Source organism: Daucus carota, chromosome 2, assembly GCF_001625215.2.
Source record: "Daucus carota subsp. sativus chromosome 2, DH1 v3.0, whole genome shotgun sequence".
NCBI classification, from domain to species: Eukaryota; Viridiplantae; Streptophyta; class Magnoliopsida; order Apiales; family Apiaceae; genus Daucus; species Daucus carota.
The window spans coordinates 10,990,557-11,007,508 of NC_030382.2; the positions used below are offsets into that span (position 1 = coordinate 10,990,557).

Sequence of the window (16,952 nt, forward strand, 5' to 3'; positions counted from 1 at the left end):
GGAGGAGCCCTGCTATGTAACGTTCCCGCCCGATGCGGGAGGGAAGTTATGATGAGTAAAGGAGGCGGGATTCTCTCGCCTCGACCGTTGCCATAGTAACGTTTAAGTTCAAACGGTGGGCTGGACCTGCTTTGGGCCGTAATGGATTGGGCCGAAAGGCTTATAACCCAACACCAATGGAAAAACTCCTCTTACTGATAAATCAGGAGTCCTCAGGCTCGATGGAAATGGACAATTAGTACTTAGGAATGGTATTGGTAGCATAATTTGGTCTTCAAGCTCCCCGAGAGCCGAAAAGAAAGTTGAGGCTCAGTTACAAGATACTGGGAATCTTGTTCTTGGCTACCAAGATGATACTGAGCCAAAGGCCTATCTTTGGCAAAGTTTTGATCATTTTGGGAACACCCTTTTACAGGGGATGAGATTGGGGCAGGATTTAGGCAATGGTGTAGACCGCTATCTCACGTCGTGGAGAAGTGCTGATGATCCTAGTCCAGGAAATTACACTATGAGGGTGAGTCTCGATGGCCCCCCTCAGATACTTGTGAGGAATGGTTCGGCTGTGCAATTCAGGTTTGGACCATGGGATGGTGTTAAATTTAGTGGAACCTCCTTTGATAATCCAGACCCGAATTTCATTTCCAACTTTTATTCCCAGCAGACAGAAATTTATTACCAGTTCGATGTTCGTAGTGATTCTGTTACTATTAGAGGGGTTATAAACCCGGATGGGAATGTACAGGTTCTTCTATGGGCTAATGAAACTCAGACTTGGAAAAACTTGCAGACTACTCAGAAGGATATTTGTGACCTCTATGCAACTTGCGGACCAAACGGTTTCTGCAACATTGCCAAAGCTAGCTCAGGAAATGGTGTGTGTGATTGTGTGGAAGGATTTGTGCCAAAGAATCCTGAAAGATGGAGAACAGGTGATTGGTCTGGTGGATGTGTGCGGAGAACTGCATTAAGCTGTGGGACTGGGGATGGTTTTTTTACTTTGCTGAATCGAAAATTGCCTGATACGCGTGGTTGCTGGTTTAATCAGTCCATGAACCTTGAGGAGTGTAGGATCAAATGCTTGAACAATTGCTCTTGTACAGCTTATTCAACTATAGATATCAGAGAACGTGGAGTCGGATGCATAATATGGCTTAAAGATTTGATCGATACTAGGGACTACAAGTTGGATGGGGCAAATCTATTCGTAAAAGTTGCTGCTTCAGAATTAGGTAAAAACTACTTCTTCTACCATGGTAGCCTTGCACCAGTGTTAGCCTTATCCGGTGTAGATACTTTATGATCTGTTTTTCCTATCGTCGTCTTTTTATTATGTTATATACCCCTTGCTGCACAGGGTCGTACAAAAGATCAAGAAAAAAGCGGAAACTGGTGATCATAGTCATTGCTGTGGCATCATTAGTACTGATAGTACTACTTGGCATGCTTCTCAGATATGTGTTGATGAAGAGAAAGCAGAGGAGAAACGGTTAGTGTTCTGTTGTTACTCATTCTAGTGTCAACAAATTCGAAAACACAAAAAGAATGTAGAAAGGTTTATGCTACATGTTTCTTACATCTCCTTCACATTGCAGCATTTACATTCAATTCAGTTGGTGACCCCAACAACAAAGACAAGGACGAGGAGTTGGACTTGCCGTTATTTGACTTCCCGGTTATAGCAAATGCTACTAATCACTTCTCCGAGAAGAGTAAGCTTGGAGAGGGCGGATTTGGATCCGTCTACAAGGTAATAACAATAACAATGATGTTCCCATATCCAAATCCACCTCAATGTGTAAATAATATTACAATTGGTGATTTTTAGGGCGTTATGAAAGATGGGCAAGAAATCGCTGTTAAAAGACTGGCAAAGGATTCGAGACAAGGACTAACTGAGTTCAAAAATGAAATTTCATGCATAGCCAAACTTCAACATCGAAACCTCGTGAGGCTTCTAGGTTGCTGTATTGAGAAAGACGAAATGTTGCTGATATATGAGTACATGCCCAACAACAGTTTAAATTATCTGCTTTTTGGTATGTTCTTTCTCGTGCAGTTGATGCCTTTACCTTAGCTTTTCATGGTCTAATGCTCAATACTTCATAATCTTGTTAACTTCATAAACTGCATTTACAACAGATAAAGAGAGAAAACGACAATTGGATTGGCCAATACGCTACAACATCATAAATGGTATCGCTAGAGGGCTTCTCTACCTTCACCAGGACTCGAGACTGAGGGTCATCCATAGAGATCTGAAAGCCAGCAATGTTCTACTTGACTCTGAAATGAATCCAAGAATTTCAGACTTCGGATTAGCTAGAATTTTTTGGGGAAGTGAAAGCGAATCAAATACAACAAAAGTGGTTGGCACATAGTAATACTTTAAACCGAACTTCCTGACTCTCTTCCTACATTTTAACAATTTAACTAAGATTTTCTGTTGGGTTTCCTGCAGCGGCTACATGTCTCCAGAGTATGCACTTGATGGAATATTCTCCGTTAAATCTGATGTTTATAGCTTCGGTGTGTTACTCCTCGAGATAGTAAGTGGGATGAAAATGAGAGGGTTCTATCACTTAGATCCCAACCTTAACCTTCTTAGCCATGTAAGTGTGTGATTTACTTCACAATTTATCAAAAGTCCAAACCTTAATTGTTCCAAAACTGTAAATCAGACGAGCACGATTGGATAGCCCAAGTGGTGGGTTTATCCTTTGTTGTCCTGGGACAATCGGGTTCGACTCTGACTCATCTGAGAAGTATTTGAACAGATAATAATTTGTAAGGCATATAAGTCTATATTGTCAAAAAAAAAAAAAACTGTAAATCAGACTGATAATATCCGCTTACAGGCATGGAGACTCTATGAAGAAGAAAGATGTTTGGAGCTGCTTGATGAGGCCGCGATGGATTCATATAACCAATCTGAAGTTTTCCGAACTGTTCAGATTGGCTTATTGTGTGTACAACCATATCCAGAAGACAGGCCAACCATGTCCATGGTGGTTTTGATGCTGAGTAGTGATATTCAACTGCCTCAGCCTAAACAGCCCACCTTTTTTACCGAAAGGAATCAATTTGCATCAGAATTCAGTAAGGTCTCTGAAATGTCTTCATCAGTTAGTACTAGTAGTGTATTCACTCCTAGGTAGCATACACTGGCTCAATTATTTTATTTTATGATTTTCGAGTTTGTATAATGCCTGTCAATTTTTCTTTGCATTCGAGCCATTTCATTTTGAAAGCATTGAACTGTAAGATTCATTAACCATGTACATAATTATTGTAATTTTTTTCTGCTTTGGTAACTAATCTCTCTCTTCCTCCCAGCTCTCTCTCCCTCCCTCCCTCTCTGTCTCCCTCCCTCCCCAAAACCCTTTGGGCCTCTCCTAGCTCGTGAATAAACCTTTTAGTGTCCTTGTCTGTATAAGAAGAAATGTCGAAATCATTCACAATCTGAATTAACTTGCAGGATAACTTTATGTTCTCATTTGTGGCCAGCTAAGGTCATGTACAATAAGTGCAGGTTACATCTATGTTCTCACATGTGGTCGTTAAGGTCACGTCACTTGCTTAAAGTAAAGAAGTGGATCAGAAGTAAGAAGTAAAAAACTTAATAAGTTAATAAAGTGTTTGGAAAAAAAGTGAAGCTCTTAGAGAAAGGCTAACATTCTCAACTTCTTAAAAATGCTTCTACTTATTTACACAAGGTGAAGAAAAGCCGAAGCTAAAATCAGATTCTACTTCTCGTAAACAAACGGGCGCTTAGTCAATCCTTTTCAAAAAATCAAATGAACCCCCTGAATTCTCACAAATGCACATGAGTATATGGTATACCAGAATGGCATGAAAGAGCTGTCCAGGGTGTGACCATGGCTACATGCCACCGATGTTCATATACATTGGATATTTTTTGCTATGCATCATGTCAAAATCATATTCCAAATAAAAAAAATGTTTCAAAATGCGAAAAGTTTTGTAAATTGAACTGTCACAATTTCTTGGCTAAGTGGTCAGATCTGGCAAAATCTGCAGACATCAGCTTCATTGACCTGGAGTAGAAGTCTTCATACGGCACTAGTCTGCACTACTCATTCTCAATGGACCAACCATTATATTATCTTCAATGGACTCACATATGTTTATTACTTATTAAACATTAGTTTTCGCAGCCCCAAGAATCAACCATTGCAGTATTCACTTTATGTTGTGAATCTTGGCACGGCAAACATTCTTAATTAGAGTCCTCCATTAGTAAGACATTCTTAATTAGTCGTTTTTTAGAGTAAAATTACGAGATAATAGTTTTTACTTTGTAGTCGAGGCACCTTGAGATGTGTACAAAAAGTCTAAAAATCAAGTGACTTTTATTATAGGACCGAACAATGAAGTGACTTGTATTTTGGGACATGGAACGAGTAGTTTGCGGATATATTTCATAAAAGTACTTCATGGTACTGGCAAAAAAATCAAGTGACTTTAATTATAGGAGCAAAGAATTCAAGTGATTTGTATTATGGGACATGGAACGAGTAGTTTGCGGTGGTACTGGCAAGTACCAGCACCTTCTTAGCGTTGATCATCTGCTCTTTGTAATGGAACTAAGTAATTACCCGAAACTCATGCAAAATATATACACCAAGAGATGGTTTCTAATTGTTCAATACAAAAGACAAATCTTATAAACAATTATCTGACCTTTCCCAACAGATAACACCTTTGAACAAGTGACCCAGGAATATAACTAGATGTGTAGTATGACAGAAACAAATTCGCGATAAACCTATGGAACAATTGAAAAGAGATATACATAATTGATGACAAATGAAATGCATTACTTAAGTGAAAGTTGCTTATTCTTGTGCTTCCCATGCTTCTCCTTTGTCTTTTCACCCTTTCCGGTTTCCAAATTGTGATTACTAACAGACCCTTCCTGAGCGCTACACATCTGAGACTTCAGATTGAACCCGAACTTCTTAGACATGTTACCCCAAGTGCTGGTTCCAGCACGACCTAGTTTTTGAATCTCTTGCTTCATATTTGAACATTCTTTCTCGAGCTCAGATACCCGCCTCCGCATGCTGTCCATTCCAACTTTTAGAACTTGATTTTCTCTCACAGCTGTGTTCCAGCCTGCATCACTAGATGCCACCAAACCACTTCTTAGCTGCCTTGACCCGTCAATATTGTCAGACTGGAAGCAGCTGGAGATGGAAGTCCTAAGTTGAAGCTGTTCGAAGAATAGTACTTGGACAATAATTCTTAGCGGAAGCCTTTCATTTTGGGCAGCATGGGTGCAGGCTTCCAGGGAGAGTTTCTGACAGTCCATCAGTCTGCATAATTGTTCTCGGTCAGCATCTGCCAACCATGGGTGTGCCTGCAGATTTAATTAAAATCGACAGGAAGGTTAATAATTCTCACAATGCAAAAATAATAGCTTTACAAAAAAAATTTAGTGTTCCAGAAGACTATTAGTTTGTATTGCTTCATAAAATAACATATCGACAGATAGCACATATAAGTTTTTCCAGTAAATTTATCCAACATGCTTGCAGAAGCATGTATCTGAGAGTTATATTCATGCGAGTAGTTTAGCAAGGAATGAGATACGCATTAGCACATACATCAAATAGATAGAAGTTAAAATGAACCCATATCAACGATGACAAACCCTGTAACTTTTGACTGGGGGCCTAACTGGTTTAATGATAGGGCCATCTGTCAAAATATACATTGTAAGATGATTGTATTGCTATACAAAATACTAGAGATGATAAATGTACCTTCAAATATATGTCGATTGCGCGATAAAGACCATCATCCAAGGGTCTGGCATAATCAGGAACAGCCGCAGCAAGAGACTGAAATTTTGGGAGCTTTAAATTAACATCAGGGGCAACCTCTGCCAGGTACCCATCAATCAGTTTGGCTACCATTGTGATTGGTGTCAATGATGGGGACCCCATCAACTGGCCATTATCAATCGAAGTAGGGGACATCCCACCAGTCACCTGGTCCATGGCCAAGAAATGTTCAAGAATCCTCTCCACACATTCAACATTGTACAAAGTCTCCATGGTGTATGAGAAGTTGGGCATTAAGAGATCCTCAAGGGATGCTTGATCAAGCTGCATTCCTATTCTTCTTTCCAAATTTGAAATGCAAGAGGGGCTTGCCCGTAGAATCAGTGCTGTCCGAAGTAGGCTGAACAGAATTTTTGTTGGGATTAGTCCCTTGTGGTTAGGAAGTAAATTATCAAGCTCTTCTAGTAAAAGCTTCTGATCTTCTTCAGATGGCAGACCTCCTGAATGTGCTGGTTCAAGATGGTTTTTAGACTCACTGGCGGTTTGACGTCTATTCAGCCCGGGCAGGTACTTCTTTGCATATGAAGTGAGTGATCCAGCTAATACGTCTTGCTTGATCCCACGAGATTCCATAGCTGAAATCAACCTCTTGTAAAGAGGCAAACTTAAACATGATATATCTTCATACCACCAATCTGAACTTGAATTTTTTATCCTTGCACCGGTACTTATCCCATTCCATAGAACACTACCACCAGGACTCTGCATTGGCCCACCATATTCACTAATAGGCCATCCAGACAAATTTGGATCGCTGCTTGCTTTCACAGCTAATGACTCAATGCAGCGTTTGGTAATATTGAGATCTTCAGCCAAAGGGAGAACATCTTCACAGCTTTGGAGCGCTTTTAAAGAGTCCTTCCAATTTCGCAAGACCACTTGATTGAGAAAACTTTCAGTTTGTGAGATTAGATTGCCATCCCCATACTCCTCAGTCATTTCGAGATGCTCAGAAGCACACCGAAGGTAAACAACATTTGTGGCAAGAAGTTCGAGTTTAACTCCATAACAGAACTTAGCAACAAGTTCAAATGTTTTATCACCTCCTGGGATATCAGGGAGGTTAATGACACAGGCACCTTCTCCTCCAGAAGCTTCTGCAATCAACTTTTCCATCATTCCACTTCTTGAAAGCAAGGGAAACTGCATTGCATGCAAAAAAGGAAATAAGTAAAGAATAAACAAAAAGATCATTTCTATTCATTCCACAACTATTCTTGTCTTGACATTAAATCTTTACGACATGTCATTGCATGTCATACTAAGGTTTTTTTTGTCAGGGCATGTCATTATAAGTTAAACATATATACTAGTAGAATATTTTACAGTAAAAAATTAAAACAACATATGACGAAACAAAATTTTTTCAAGCAAGACAAGTCCTTTTTATCATCCATCACCACCTTAGCATGATAAGACCAGTAATATTGCTTCACTCTGACATTGTATTAGTCATATGCCCAGAAAATCATAAGTTTGATAAAAGTTTATGTCCATGCTTGCTAGAAGTATTCTATTTTGGAAAAAAAAAATTACAAAACAATACTCCCTCCGTCCCATTTAATTCTATACGTTCACTATTTGGCATGCACTTTAATGCTTCTATAAGATATGGTTCTATAACTTTTAAGATTTTCTTTTCCTGAATAAAAAATTAATATATAAATTTTTATTCAGAAAAAAAAATCATAAAAATAAGTAATAGAACTATATTTTAGAGTAACTATATTCAGGGGGATGGAGGGAGTTTAAGCCAGTGATTAAACATAGCTAACAAAAAACATGCTATTCCCAAAATCTGCTGAAGCACATAATTTTTTTTTCTCCAATATGAGTTTCTGTCTATATAGCTTGCAATCTAACTACTGGATTCGAATCGTAATCAAAGTCTTTCACCAGGCATAAACTTTCTTTTACGTAAGCAGACACTAAAAATCAGTTTACATGCATTATTGAACTTGTAATTTGATAGAATAAAAATTACCTTGTGGAGATGGAATGACATCTCTCCAACCTCGACAATAATATCACTTGGAAGGCCAGTTGTGCAAAACCTTCAAATATTATCAGAAAAGAACATCAAAATTCGCAGGTCATCAGAAATTAATTGTAGACCAAAAATTAACTTTGAAGAGACAATGACAACAACTTGCAGGGCATGTTTTGTTTAACCAATGCACCTATAAACTATAATACATCGACTTTCACTAAATTCAATGCTATGCTATCAAATGTAAAGAAATAAAACCAGAATTTTATATGGCACATTAATAACAAACTCTGCCAAGCACATCAGATGCCTAGATAACTGAAAGTCAATGATGCAACATTATACTGAACCATTATCTAAGAATCAAGAGAATTGTGAATGTGAAGAAAGCAGGAGAATGTAAACAGCATAAACCATGTTAGACGAAATTAAAAAGATCAAAATCATACCAGGCCTGTCCTTTCCTTTGAAACGCATCTGCCTTAGATCCCAATTTTAGACTAGCCATTTTTTGGACAATGTAGTACTGCAGTCCAACTCAGCTTTAAAACAGCCTCCAAGACAAAACCAAGCAACCAGAAGATCAACCAGCACCTTATAAAATCTCAAACCAACTACCTAATCAAGAGCAATTTCCAACTGCAACACACACCAGATCAAGGTGGTTCAAAAATTAGACAAGTATAATAAAAATCGAAACTTTCAAAAGTCAAATTCCCAAACCAATCCCAACTAAAACACAACAAGGACTATACTAATCCTTGCCAACTACCACTCTAAAAAAACCCAAACTTGCAGAGAACTCACTTCTCTAACCCTTCAAGAACAACAACAATCCAACTTAATGTTGGACAAATTACAAAAGTAATCTTTTTTAAATCCCAATTATTAACTCACTCCAGCAACACATACCCACTTCCCAAGATACCACATCTCAGTCCAAAAAAACACCTCACAAAAACACATAAAAAATATAATAAAACAACAAAAAAACACATATTTTAGGTCAACCAACTAAATAAAACCGACAAATTCCAAATAACAACCATTACTAAGTACATGAATGACCAAAACCAATCACACCCATCAAACAAAATTCAATCTTTTTAATCTTTTCTCACAAAAAAAACACCTAAAATTGAAGAAAATAAAATACCCATCTCAAGAGAAAAGCCTTGGAAAAGCTGAATACCATGTGTAAATTAATCTCAGCTCTCAGAACAACCCCTTTGAAGTGCTGAACCATGTGGCCATCAGGCTATGACTTTAAACATACTCATTGTATTTTCTAGAACTGTGTGTTTCTAAGAAGCTTTAAGAAGCAGTTTTGTATGTATATATATATGAGTATAATAAGAGACAAAATTGTGGAATTTAATATAAAGCTAACCGTTTTAGATTTTAGTGGAGACTGGTGAGTTAATATGGAAAGTAACAGCTACTTGCTTGTCCAGATAGGCCATGTGGATACAGATAGATGGTGTTAGAGATGGGAAGATATTTGTGGTTAATGAAAGTACTAAACGGAAAGACCAGGCTATTGAATATGTTGTACTTACCTGTCGGTTAACTTTGTCAACCTATTTTCTACTTTTTCTCCCGGAGTTCTGTCACGCAGGTGTGATAAAAAAGCCGCTCAAATCGTATACGCTGCAAATCGTGTAAACCGCATAATAAAATATGATTTTTAATTTCCGTGATGCAATAACGGTTTGATTTTTCACAAACCACGCGTTGCGGTGCGGGTTGCGGTTTGACATTTTATTGGTGCGGTTCAAACCGCACCGCACCACAATATAATAGCATTTATAAATATAACGTATCTATATTATTTATAATTATGTTATGTATGAGTTTGTTAGTTAATTATTATTTTATAAATCTAAGTATTATTACTACACCAAATTTTGTAAAACGATTATATTAGTATTATATGTCTCTTACTATTCATTATTAATTTATTTACACTTTTATTTATATTTCTTAGTTGTTGTAACTCTGAAATGATAAATATCATATAGATTTACTATAATTTTTTTAAATTATCATATAATTGAAATTTTTCATAATTTTAACTAAGAAACATTTTATTTTAAATGTGCAGACCGCACAAACCGCACCACACCGCATTTTTGTGGTGTGGTTTATACAGTTTTTATGCTAGCGCGGTGCGGTTTAAATATTCTACCAAAACGCATATGCAGTTTGGTTTGTGATTTTAGAGAAAAACCGCACCAAAACGCATATGCGGTTTGGTTTGTGATTTTAGAGAAAAACCGCACCGACCGCACCGCGATTGCCCCTAGTGTCATGAGTCGCGATCAAAATCATATTCGAGGGATCGGTTAAATTGGACCCGAAAAATATCATGTAAAATTTGTTTGATTTGTAAACTATTTGTTATTTTAAAAATAATATGTTATTAGTTTTTAAATTATTATAAATATAATATATCATTTTAATATAATAATAAATAATATATTACTTTAATAATATAATAAATAAGATAAAATCATATTGCAAATATTTTACGGGTTTGTCGAGATTCGACAAATATAGGCAACATCAGTATGTTGGCTATACTTATACAAAAGAAGAATGCGTGGAGTTGGATTTTTTTTTTTTTTACATTGTCCCTCTTTTTTATTTATAATATATATTAATGATATTTAGTTTAGGGTTCCATGTGAAGATGTTCTGATAAATTCGATCTTTGATGGACTTTGAATCTGATTAAAAACTTAGTCTCTCTATCCCAATTTTATATGGCCCTTATTCCTTTTTGGAACGTTCTAAGAATGAACCTATTATATTTACTATATATGTACACTACTTTTCACTATTATATCCACTACTACTCTAATTTATATTCTTTTTTGATTAAATAAACACTATTACATCCACTAATTTCCTTTACTATCTCAAATCTATTATTAAATTTTGATATGTCCTACCAATTTACTAACTTTTCAACTTAGATTTATGTTGAGATTTATGGATGATAGACAACAGTCAACTTAACGTTTTCATGTACTTAGATTTATCTAAGTAGAACATACTGTCACAGCCAGAGTATGTCTTTGTAGTATAGTTTTATCTCTGTCAAGATTGTAATGGTTATACTTGGAAGAAGTTCAATTCGAAATTGTTCATACCCCAAGGCGCGAAGACAAATGACAGCAAGATTAAAAGAATGCTATTGTCAAGATGTTTGACAACAGTACTACACAAGGCAAACAGTTAACAAAGTCTAGACAACAAGTTTGTTCTTGACAGCAACTTTGGATAAAGCTCCGAAGACAGCAAGTTTCAAGCTCGCATGACAGCAGAACACTGACGTTCCTACCTAAAGCATATTCAGGAAGTCATTGTCATCTCCGAAGACAAGTTTGTTCTTGACAGCAACTTTGGATAAAGCTCCGAAGACAGCAAGTTTCAAGCTCGCATGACAGCAGAACACTGACGTTCCTACCTAAAGCATATTCAGGAAGTCATTGTCATCTCAATCATTGTTTTGACAGCAAGTTCTGATGTCCCTATGTCACTGTCGCTGAAGATCTTGGATTAGATTTGATTCCACATCAAGTCAAATCCTGTGGCAGAAAAAGATGTTCAATCCTAGGAATGCTGTAGAAAGATGTTTTGTAGCAGACCTATCAAGCCTACAACTTGAAACTCAAGAATACACAAAGTTGTGGATAACTACCTGGAAAGGAGACAATTCACTTTCGTTCACCTCTGAGTTACTCGAAATAGAATGTTCCTAGGTTGCTTTTCATACAATGTAACAACTGTAAAAATGCATTTTAGGAATGTCACATGGGTTGTGTTCTGTAAATTAGCCGCAAAAGCAAAAGACTACTTTATAGATCTACAGAACCCGTGGTGCCCAAGTAAGGTTAAACATTGATATAAGTATAGGAACCGAGCTTGAGCTGAGTAGGTGCAAATACAGAGAGATCAAATAGAGTGAACACCAAAGGAGTGAAACACAAGTGTATTCCTTGAGAAACGAAGCTCGAGATTAATTCTTCGAGGTTGTAGCAAAATAGTAAAATAAATAAACCATTTATTTTGTGAAGTCAAACTACAAGTGTTCATAAATTAGTTTGCATCTCACTTTACTGATAGAATTAAATCTTCGATTTGTTGTTGAATTAAGATTTAAATTTATCAGTATTGCATTCAACCCCCTCTTCTGCAATACATTCGAGGACCAACAACTGGTATCAGAGCAGGTCAGGTTGTTTTCATAATCTTGTAAACAAACCCTGTGATCGTGTCAAGTATGCAAAAGTCAAGCATTAAGATTCCAGCGTTCGACAAAGAAAATTACAACATCTAGAAAAGGAAGATAATGCTATTCATCAAGTCTTCAAACCAGCTCTATCTTGGTTAGAGAATGACCCATTTATCCCACAAAAAGAATTCCATCATACACCGATGATGACAGAATCGTTTCAGCTCACTGGGTACCAAAGAAGCCTAGTGAATGGACTGATATTGAAAAAAAGAAAGTAGCCCTGGATGATCATCTACAATTAATCCTGTTGGATTCACTTTCAAATCACAAAGTCATGGATGGCAATGTCATAACATGTAGCTCAACATATGATATGTGGAAAAAGATTGAGTTGTATGTGAGGGAAGCGAAGAAGTCATAGAGAACCAAAAGTAAATCCTAGTCTCTCAATATGAAGCTTTCGTGGAAAATCGAGGAGAAGAGCTGACGAACCTAGTCGTGTCTTCCAGCAGATTCAACCGCCCACTCTAAAAATTGAGGAGGTGGAAGATGAAGATGACAAGGTTATCGCGGAACTGGAAGATGATGAGGAAGATGAGTTCTATACCCTCGAGGAAATGGAAAGTATGGACAACCCTGCCATGGCTTTTATGGCAAGGAAGTTCAAAAACTTTAAGTTCAAAAAGAACAAACCATTTAGAGCTCAGGGTCAGTACTCAAAGTTCAACAGGACTGGTTCAAGCAAGAATACTGGTGGAAATTCTAGTGATGGATATAAATCTGGGATGGTGGATAAATCAAAGTTTAAGTGCTTCAACTGTGGAGAGCTTGGACACTTTGCTGGAGAGTGAAAAAAGCCAAAGCAATTCAGAAGAAGAGACAAGGAGTCTAGCGGTCAAGGCAAGAAAGGTCAAGGAAGAGCATATGTTGTTGAAGGCACATGCTGAAAAGAAATTGATGAAGAAGAGAGTGAGCAGATGGTGAATCTTGCTCTGATGGCAAACTCAGGAGATGAGGCATCAAGCTCTTCAAGTCAGGTACCCTCACTTGTCTTACTTGATATGACTGTTGGTGAGTGCAAGAAAACTATTAAGGATATGAGTGCTGAAATGTTTAATCTACACTCTAGTCTTTCTGCAGCTCATGAACAAATAGTCTGGGTAAATAGTAAGAATGAGACCTTAGCTATTGATAATGACTTGTTACTTCTTAAAACTGCTTCTTTAGATTCCTTGAGATCTGATAATAATAAGCTTAAGAATGACTTAGCTTGCGCTAAAAAGATTGAGGAATTTCTTAGGACTAAACTAGCAGAAAATGAATTTAAGCTTAAGGCTTATAAGAACTCTTCTCAAGTTGTTCAGGACATCTATGGGAAAGGCACTAAGAACAATAAGTTAGGTATAGATTATGAACATGGTAGAAGACCTAGTAAAGAATCAGTGTCTGATTATGTTGACAATGATACTACCAAACTACTGGTTCTTAGAAAGGTTCATAAACCCGTATTCAAGTTTGTTGAATCCGTGTTTGATGAGGAAGCTTTACTCATCAAGCAAAAGCTGAATGATCAGGACAGTGTAAGTAACAGCGTGACTGTCAATGAGAAAGGTACTGTCAAGAGACCCGTGATAGTTGACTCTATACATAGTCAGATGGCTCATCCAAAACTTGTGGTCAACAAAGATGATACGGAACCTTCTAAAGGTATTGTCAAGAGGAAACCTCAGCGTTCTATGAGTATTCTAAATCTTCAACGATAAACATCTAATGTCCTAGATAAGGTCGATTTTACAAGATAAGAGTCTTATCTTATCACAAGATAAGAAGCCTACTTCTACGAGGTTTCAGATACATGAAATCATACTTTCATACTGTCTCTAACACCGAGACCTCTATATAAAGGGCTCTACCTCTCCAAACTAGAACTACGTTAAGACTTGATTTTTTACACAGCTAAAGGATATGTAGGCATCTCGAATCTCGAGAACAGTCTTCAAAGCGAGACGCTTCACCTTCGTTTTTGATCCATACAGAAAGTTATAGGCAATTGAAAGTGTTTTCCGAATCATAAAAAATCATCGAAATCCTAAATTAATTGAATTTATTACGAATTTTAACAAGATCTCTAATTTTTGTAATTTATTAAACAATTATAAACAAGATTTCAATAATTTTGAATTTTACTGTTTTGAAAGGATCTTCTCGTTCTCTACAACTTTCGTTCTTTAATATTTTTCAAAAAATATCGTTTAGAGCGTCCAAAAAATTAAATAAAATCTGGTTAAAATTAACTTTTTAAATTTCCCAAACTACCCCTAAGACTTTTAACTTTAACAGTCAAAATTAACAGAAAGGGTACAAAGTGACGCTCCAAATGAACCAACAGGGTGCAAAATGCAATTATATAATGTATTGTCGATAAAGTGCTTTTTCGGAAATCCACTACGTTGCGTTTTGCAATTAATTCTATATTAGTATTACATAACTTGATTATTTATATGAGTTAAGTGTAACTATAACATATATTGTTAATTATCGAATGAAAAAGGATATATTGATAAAGTGACCTGCTAATATGGGACATATTATTCAAATTCCCTCCCATCACAAGAAAACCACCCTCAAACAAACCTAAATTCTGATCCCATACATACAAAGACCATAAAATCAAAACGGTTATTGTTGTTGTTCTCTCGAAAAGATTAGTACAGCTCATAAGAAAAAACAAAAGAGGGGGTGATGTACTCACCCAAGGCACAGTTTTATTTAAAAGTTACGTCACATAAAAGGCAGTGTATAAAAGATGTGGACATGCTAGAGACGTGTTAGTGTGACACGCCATCAAGTGGAGGATAACATGCTTTTATACTCTGGTCCGGGTAACATGTCCGGGGGATATGTTCATATAAACACTTATTGCAACCAACAATACAGTTGTACTAGCGTTGATACGTTACATATAAAAGATTATTGCAACCAACAATATAGTTGTACTAGCGATGATACGTTACATATAAACGTTTATTGTGAGTTATGACCAACAATATAGTTGTACTAGCGTGATCAATTAATACGTTAGATATTTAGGCGTATCAAGTGAAGACGCTACGTCACCACTGGTCATATCTATAATATCTCCATTGCATGTAGCATGTCTCTTTCATCAAATTCTCGTACGCTAGCCAAAATTATATGTTCGTTGGATATGCTACATACCACGATGTAACTACTTAATTTAATATCCAACACTTCAGTTCAGCGGCGTTACCAACATGTACGTCACAAACCAAGGCGTATCATTCCCACATGTGACTAGAGTTGACGTAAATATATCCCCACGATAATTGTTGTAGCTAATGTACTTTATTAAAAAAAAGCGTGTCACTGGTATACGCCGATATTTGGGCTAGTCTCAGCCCTCATGGGTAAATTATAAATTTGGATGGTGTTGACCTATTTGATTGATATTTTGGGCTAGTCTCAACCCTTGTAGATAAACTTTCAATTTAGGCGGTGTTGATGTATTTAATTAATATTTGGGTTATTCTCAATCCTCGTGGCTAAATTTTAAATTTGGGTTATTGGAGCCTTTACTATTGACTAATATTACATAAATGATAGATATTAAAATTTTAAAAAGTGTAGCTAATATATGCCAATGCCAACAATGTACCATCTTGAAGTATGTCTGGTATTGACATATTTTATTAATATTTTGGGTTAGTCTCAATCCTCTTATGAAAATTTGAAATTTAGATTATTGGGATCATAAATGATAAATATTAAAAAATATAAATAATGTATATATAAAACCATGTTAAAAGGTCAACAATACATCAAAATCATTATTACCCCTTCTTTTTCGCTGTCTATTAACTTTTTTTTGGAAACAAATGTGTTAATTGAATAATAAAAAAGCATACGACATCTACGCCAATGATTGTATCGAACAAACAGTAAATTATAATCGTCTGTTCTCATAGAGAGCTCCAGCTAAACGATTTTGAAGATAATACATATATATAAATACAAGTACCCACGTCATGCATTCTTGTTGAATTATTGATACCCTCTTCATCATGCTCCGATGCAGTTATCGACCAAAATTGCGTTTCCTTAAAAAAATTCACCACTAAATCAAGACCGCACTTACAATCCAAAAGCAAAAACAAACCTCTCATTGAGGAGAGATACAAGTCGAAAATGGAAATAAAAGCAAACTGAAAACAAATGAAAATCAAAAAAACTTATATTTGAAAGTCGAAACCACAAGATAGACGATTAACTTTCGAATCCGATAAGCTTGCTTAAATCGAAAAAAAAGAGAAGCAAACCTGGAAATTCCAATATAAATCTTGAAAAATAAAACAAACATAATCAAATGGATAGAAATCCTTCCTCCGAAGAGAAAGATTATTGAAGTAAAAAAATCTAATAAAATAAATAAAAGAGTTTGCGACTTTCCACCGGATAAATCTGATGGAAGCCTCATCAACTATGGAGTTTAAGACAGAGGCGGCTCTTAGAGAAAAAGGCCCTATCATATTCAGAAAAAATGGCCCTGAGTATTACTATAATGCGCTGCATCATATAGCGTTAGGTTACAAGGATAAAACGCTACACGATATAGCGTTCTGACAGTGATTTTACATGGGTTTGGATTAGAAACGCTAGATAAAATAACATTATAGCCTAACCTTACATTAAGGGATAAACGCTACAACGTGTAGCATTTTTAAAAAATATATATAAACATTACACGATGTAATGTTATAAAGTAAAATTTGAGACCATATTTTTTGGATCTGATATCTGTAGCTATTATTTTTTCAACTTTGATACATGTAGC

At 36.2% G+C, this 16,952-nt stretch overlaps 2 protein-coding genes across 4 annotated transcripts; one reads left to right on the plus strand and one right to left on the minus strand.

The window, feature by feature from the left end:
* The first annotated feature begins 167 nt into the window (after positions 1 to 167).
* Positions 168 to 3,311, plus strand: LOC108208849 (G-type lectin S-receptor-like serine/threonine-protein kinase At4g27290). Its single transcript, XM_017379419.2, has 7 exons — positions 168 to 1,229; positions 1,355 to 1,486; positions 1,593 to 1,747; positions 1,826 to 2,036; positions 2,140 to 2,377; positions 2,459 to 2,609; positions 2,856 to 3,311. Exons 1-7 carry the CDS (start codon positions 419 to 421, stop codon positions 3,153 to 3,155), a joined length of 1,998 nt encoding a protein of 665 aa, XP_017234908.2. The 5' UTR covers positions 168 to 418; the 3' UTR covers positions 3,156 to 3,311.
* Positions 3,312 to 4,612: 1,301 nt separating this feature from the next.
* LOC108210260 (BTB/POZ domain-containing protein At1g30440) lies at positions 4,613 to 9,190 on the minus strand. Of its 3 annotated transcripts, none has more exons than XM_064086418.1 (5): positions 9,050 to 9,190; positions 8,307 to 8,451; positions 7,852 to 7,921; positions 5,787 to 7,010; positions 4,613 to 5,380 (listed from the first exon to the last, which is right to left on the minus strand). In XM_064086418.1, the coding sequence occupies exons 2-5, from the start codon at positions 8,363 to 8,365 to the stop codon at positions 4,838 to 4,840; spliced, it is 1,896 nt and encodes a 631-aa protein (XP_063942488.1). In that variant the 5' UTR covers positions 8,366 to 8,451; positions 9,050 to 9,190; the 3' UTR covers positions 4,613 to 4,837. The 3 variants fall into 3 exon arrangements, with proteins under 3 accessions (XP_063942488.1, XP_017237056.1, XP_017237057.1); XM_017381567.2 differs by having other exon boundaries at positions 8,307 to 8,496; XM_017381568.2 differs by having other exon boundaries at positions 8,307 to 8,496; positions 9,014 to 9,168.
* Between the last annotated feature and the right edge of the window lie 7,762 nt (positions 9,191 to 16,952).

Coding starts and splice junctions, on each gene's coding strand:
- LOC108210260 (XM_064086418.1), bottom strand. CDS start 8,365: ATGGCTAGTCTAAAATTGGGATCTAAGGCAGATGCGTTTCAAAGGAAA. Junction 7,922..8,306: donor CAAAGGAAAGGACAGGCCTG/GTATGATTTTGA, acceptor TAATATTTGAAG/GTTTTGCACAACTGGCCTTC. Junction 5,381..5,786: donor CAATCGACATATATTTGAAG/GTACATTTATCA, acceptor TTAAATCTGCAG/GCACACCCATGGTTGGCAGA.
- LOC108208849 (XM_017379419.2), top strand. CDS start 419: ATGAGATTGGGGCAGGATTTAGGCAATGGTGTAGACCGCTATCTCACG. Junction 1,748..1,825: donor GATTTGGATCCGTCTACAAG/GTAATAACAATA, acceptor GGTGATTTTTAG/GGCGTTATGAAAGATGGGCA. Junction 2,378..2,458: donor ACAAAAGTGGTTGGCACATA/GTAATACTTTAA, acceptor GGTTTCCTGCAG/CGGCTACATGTCTCCAGAGT.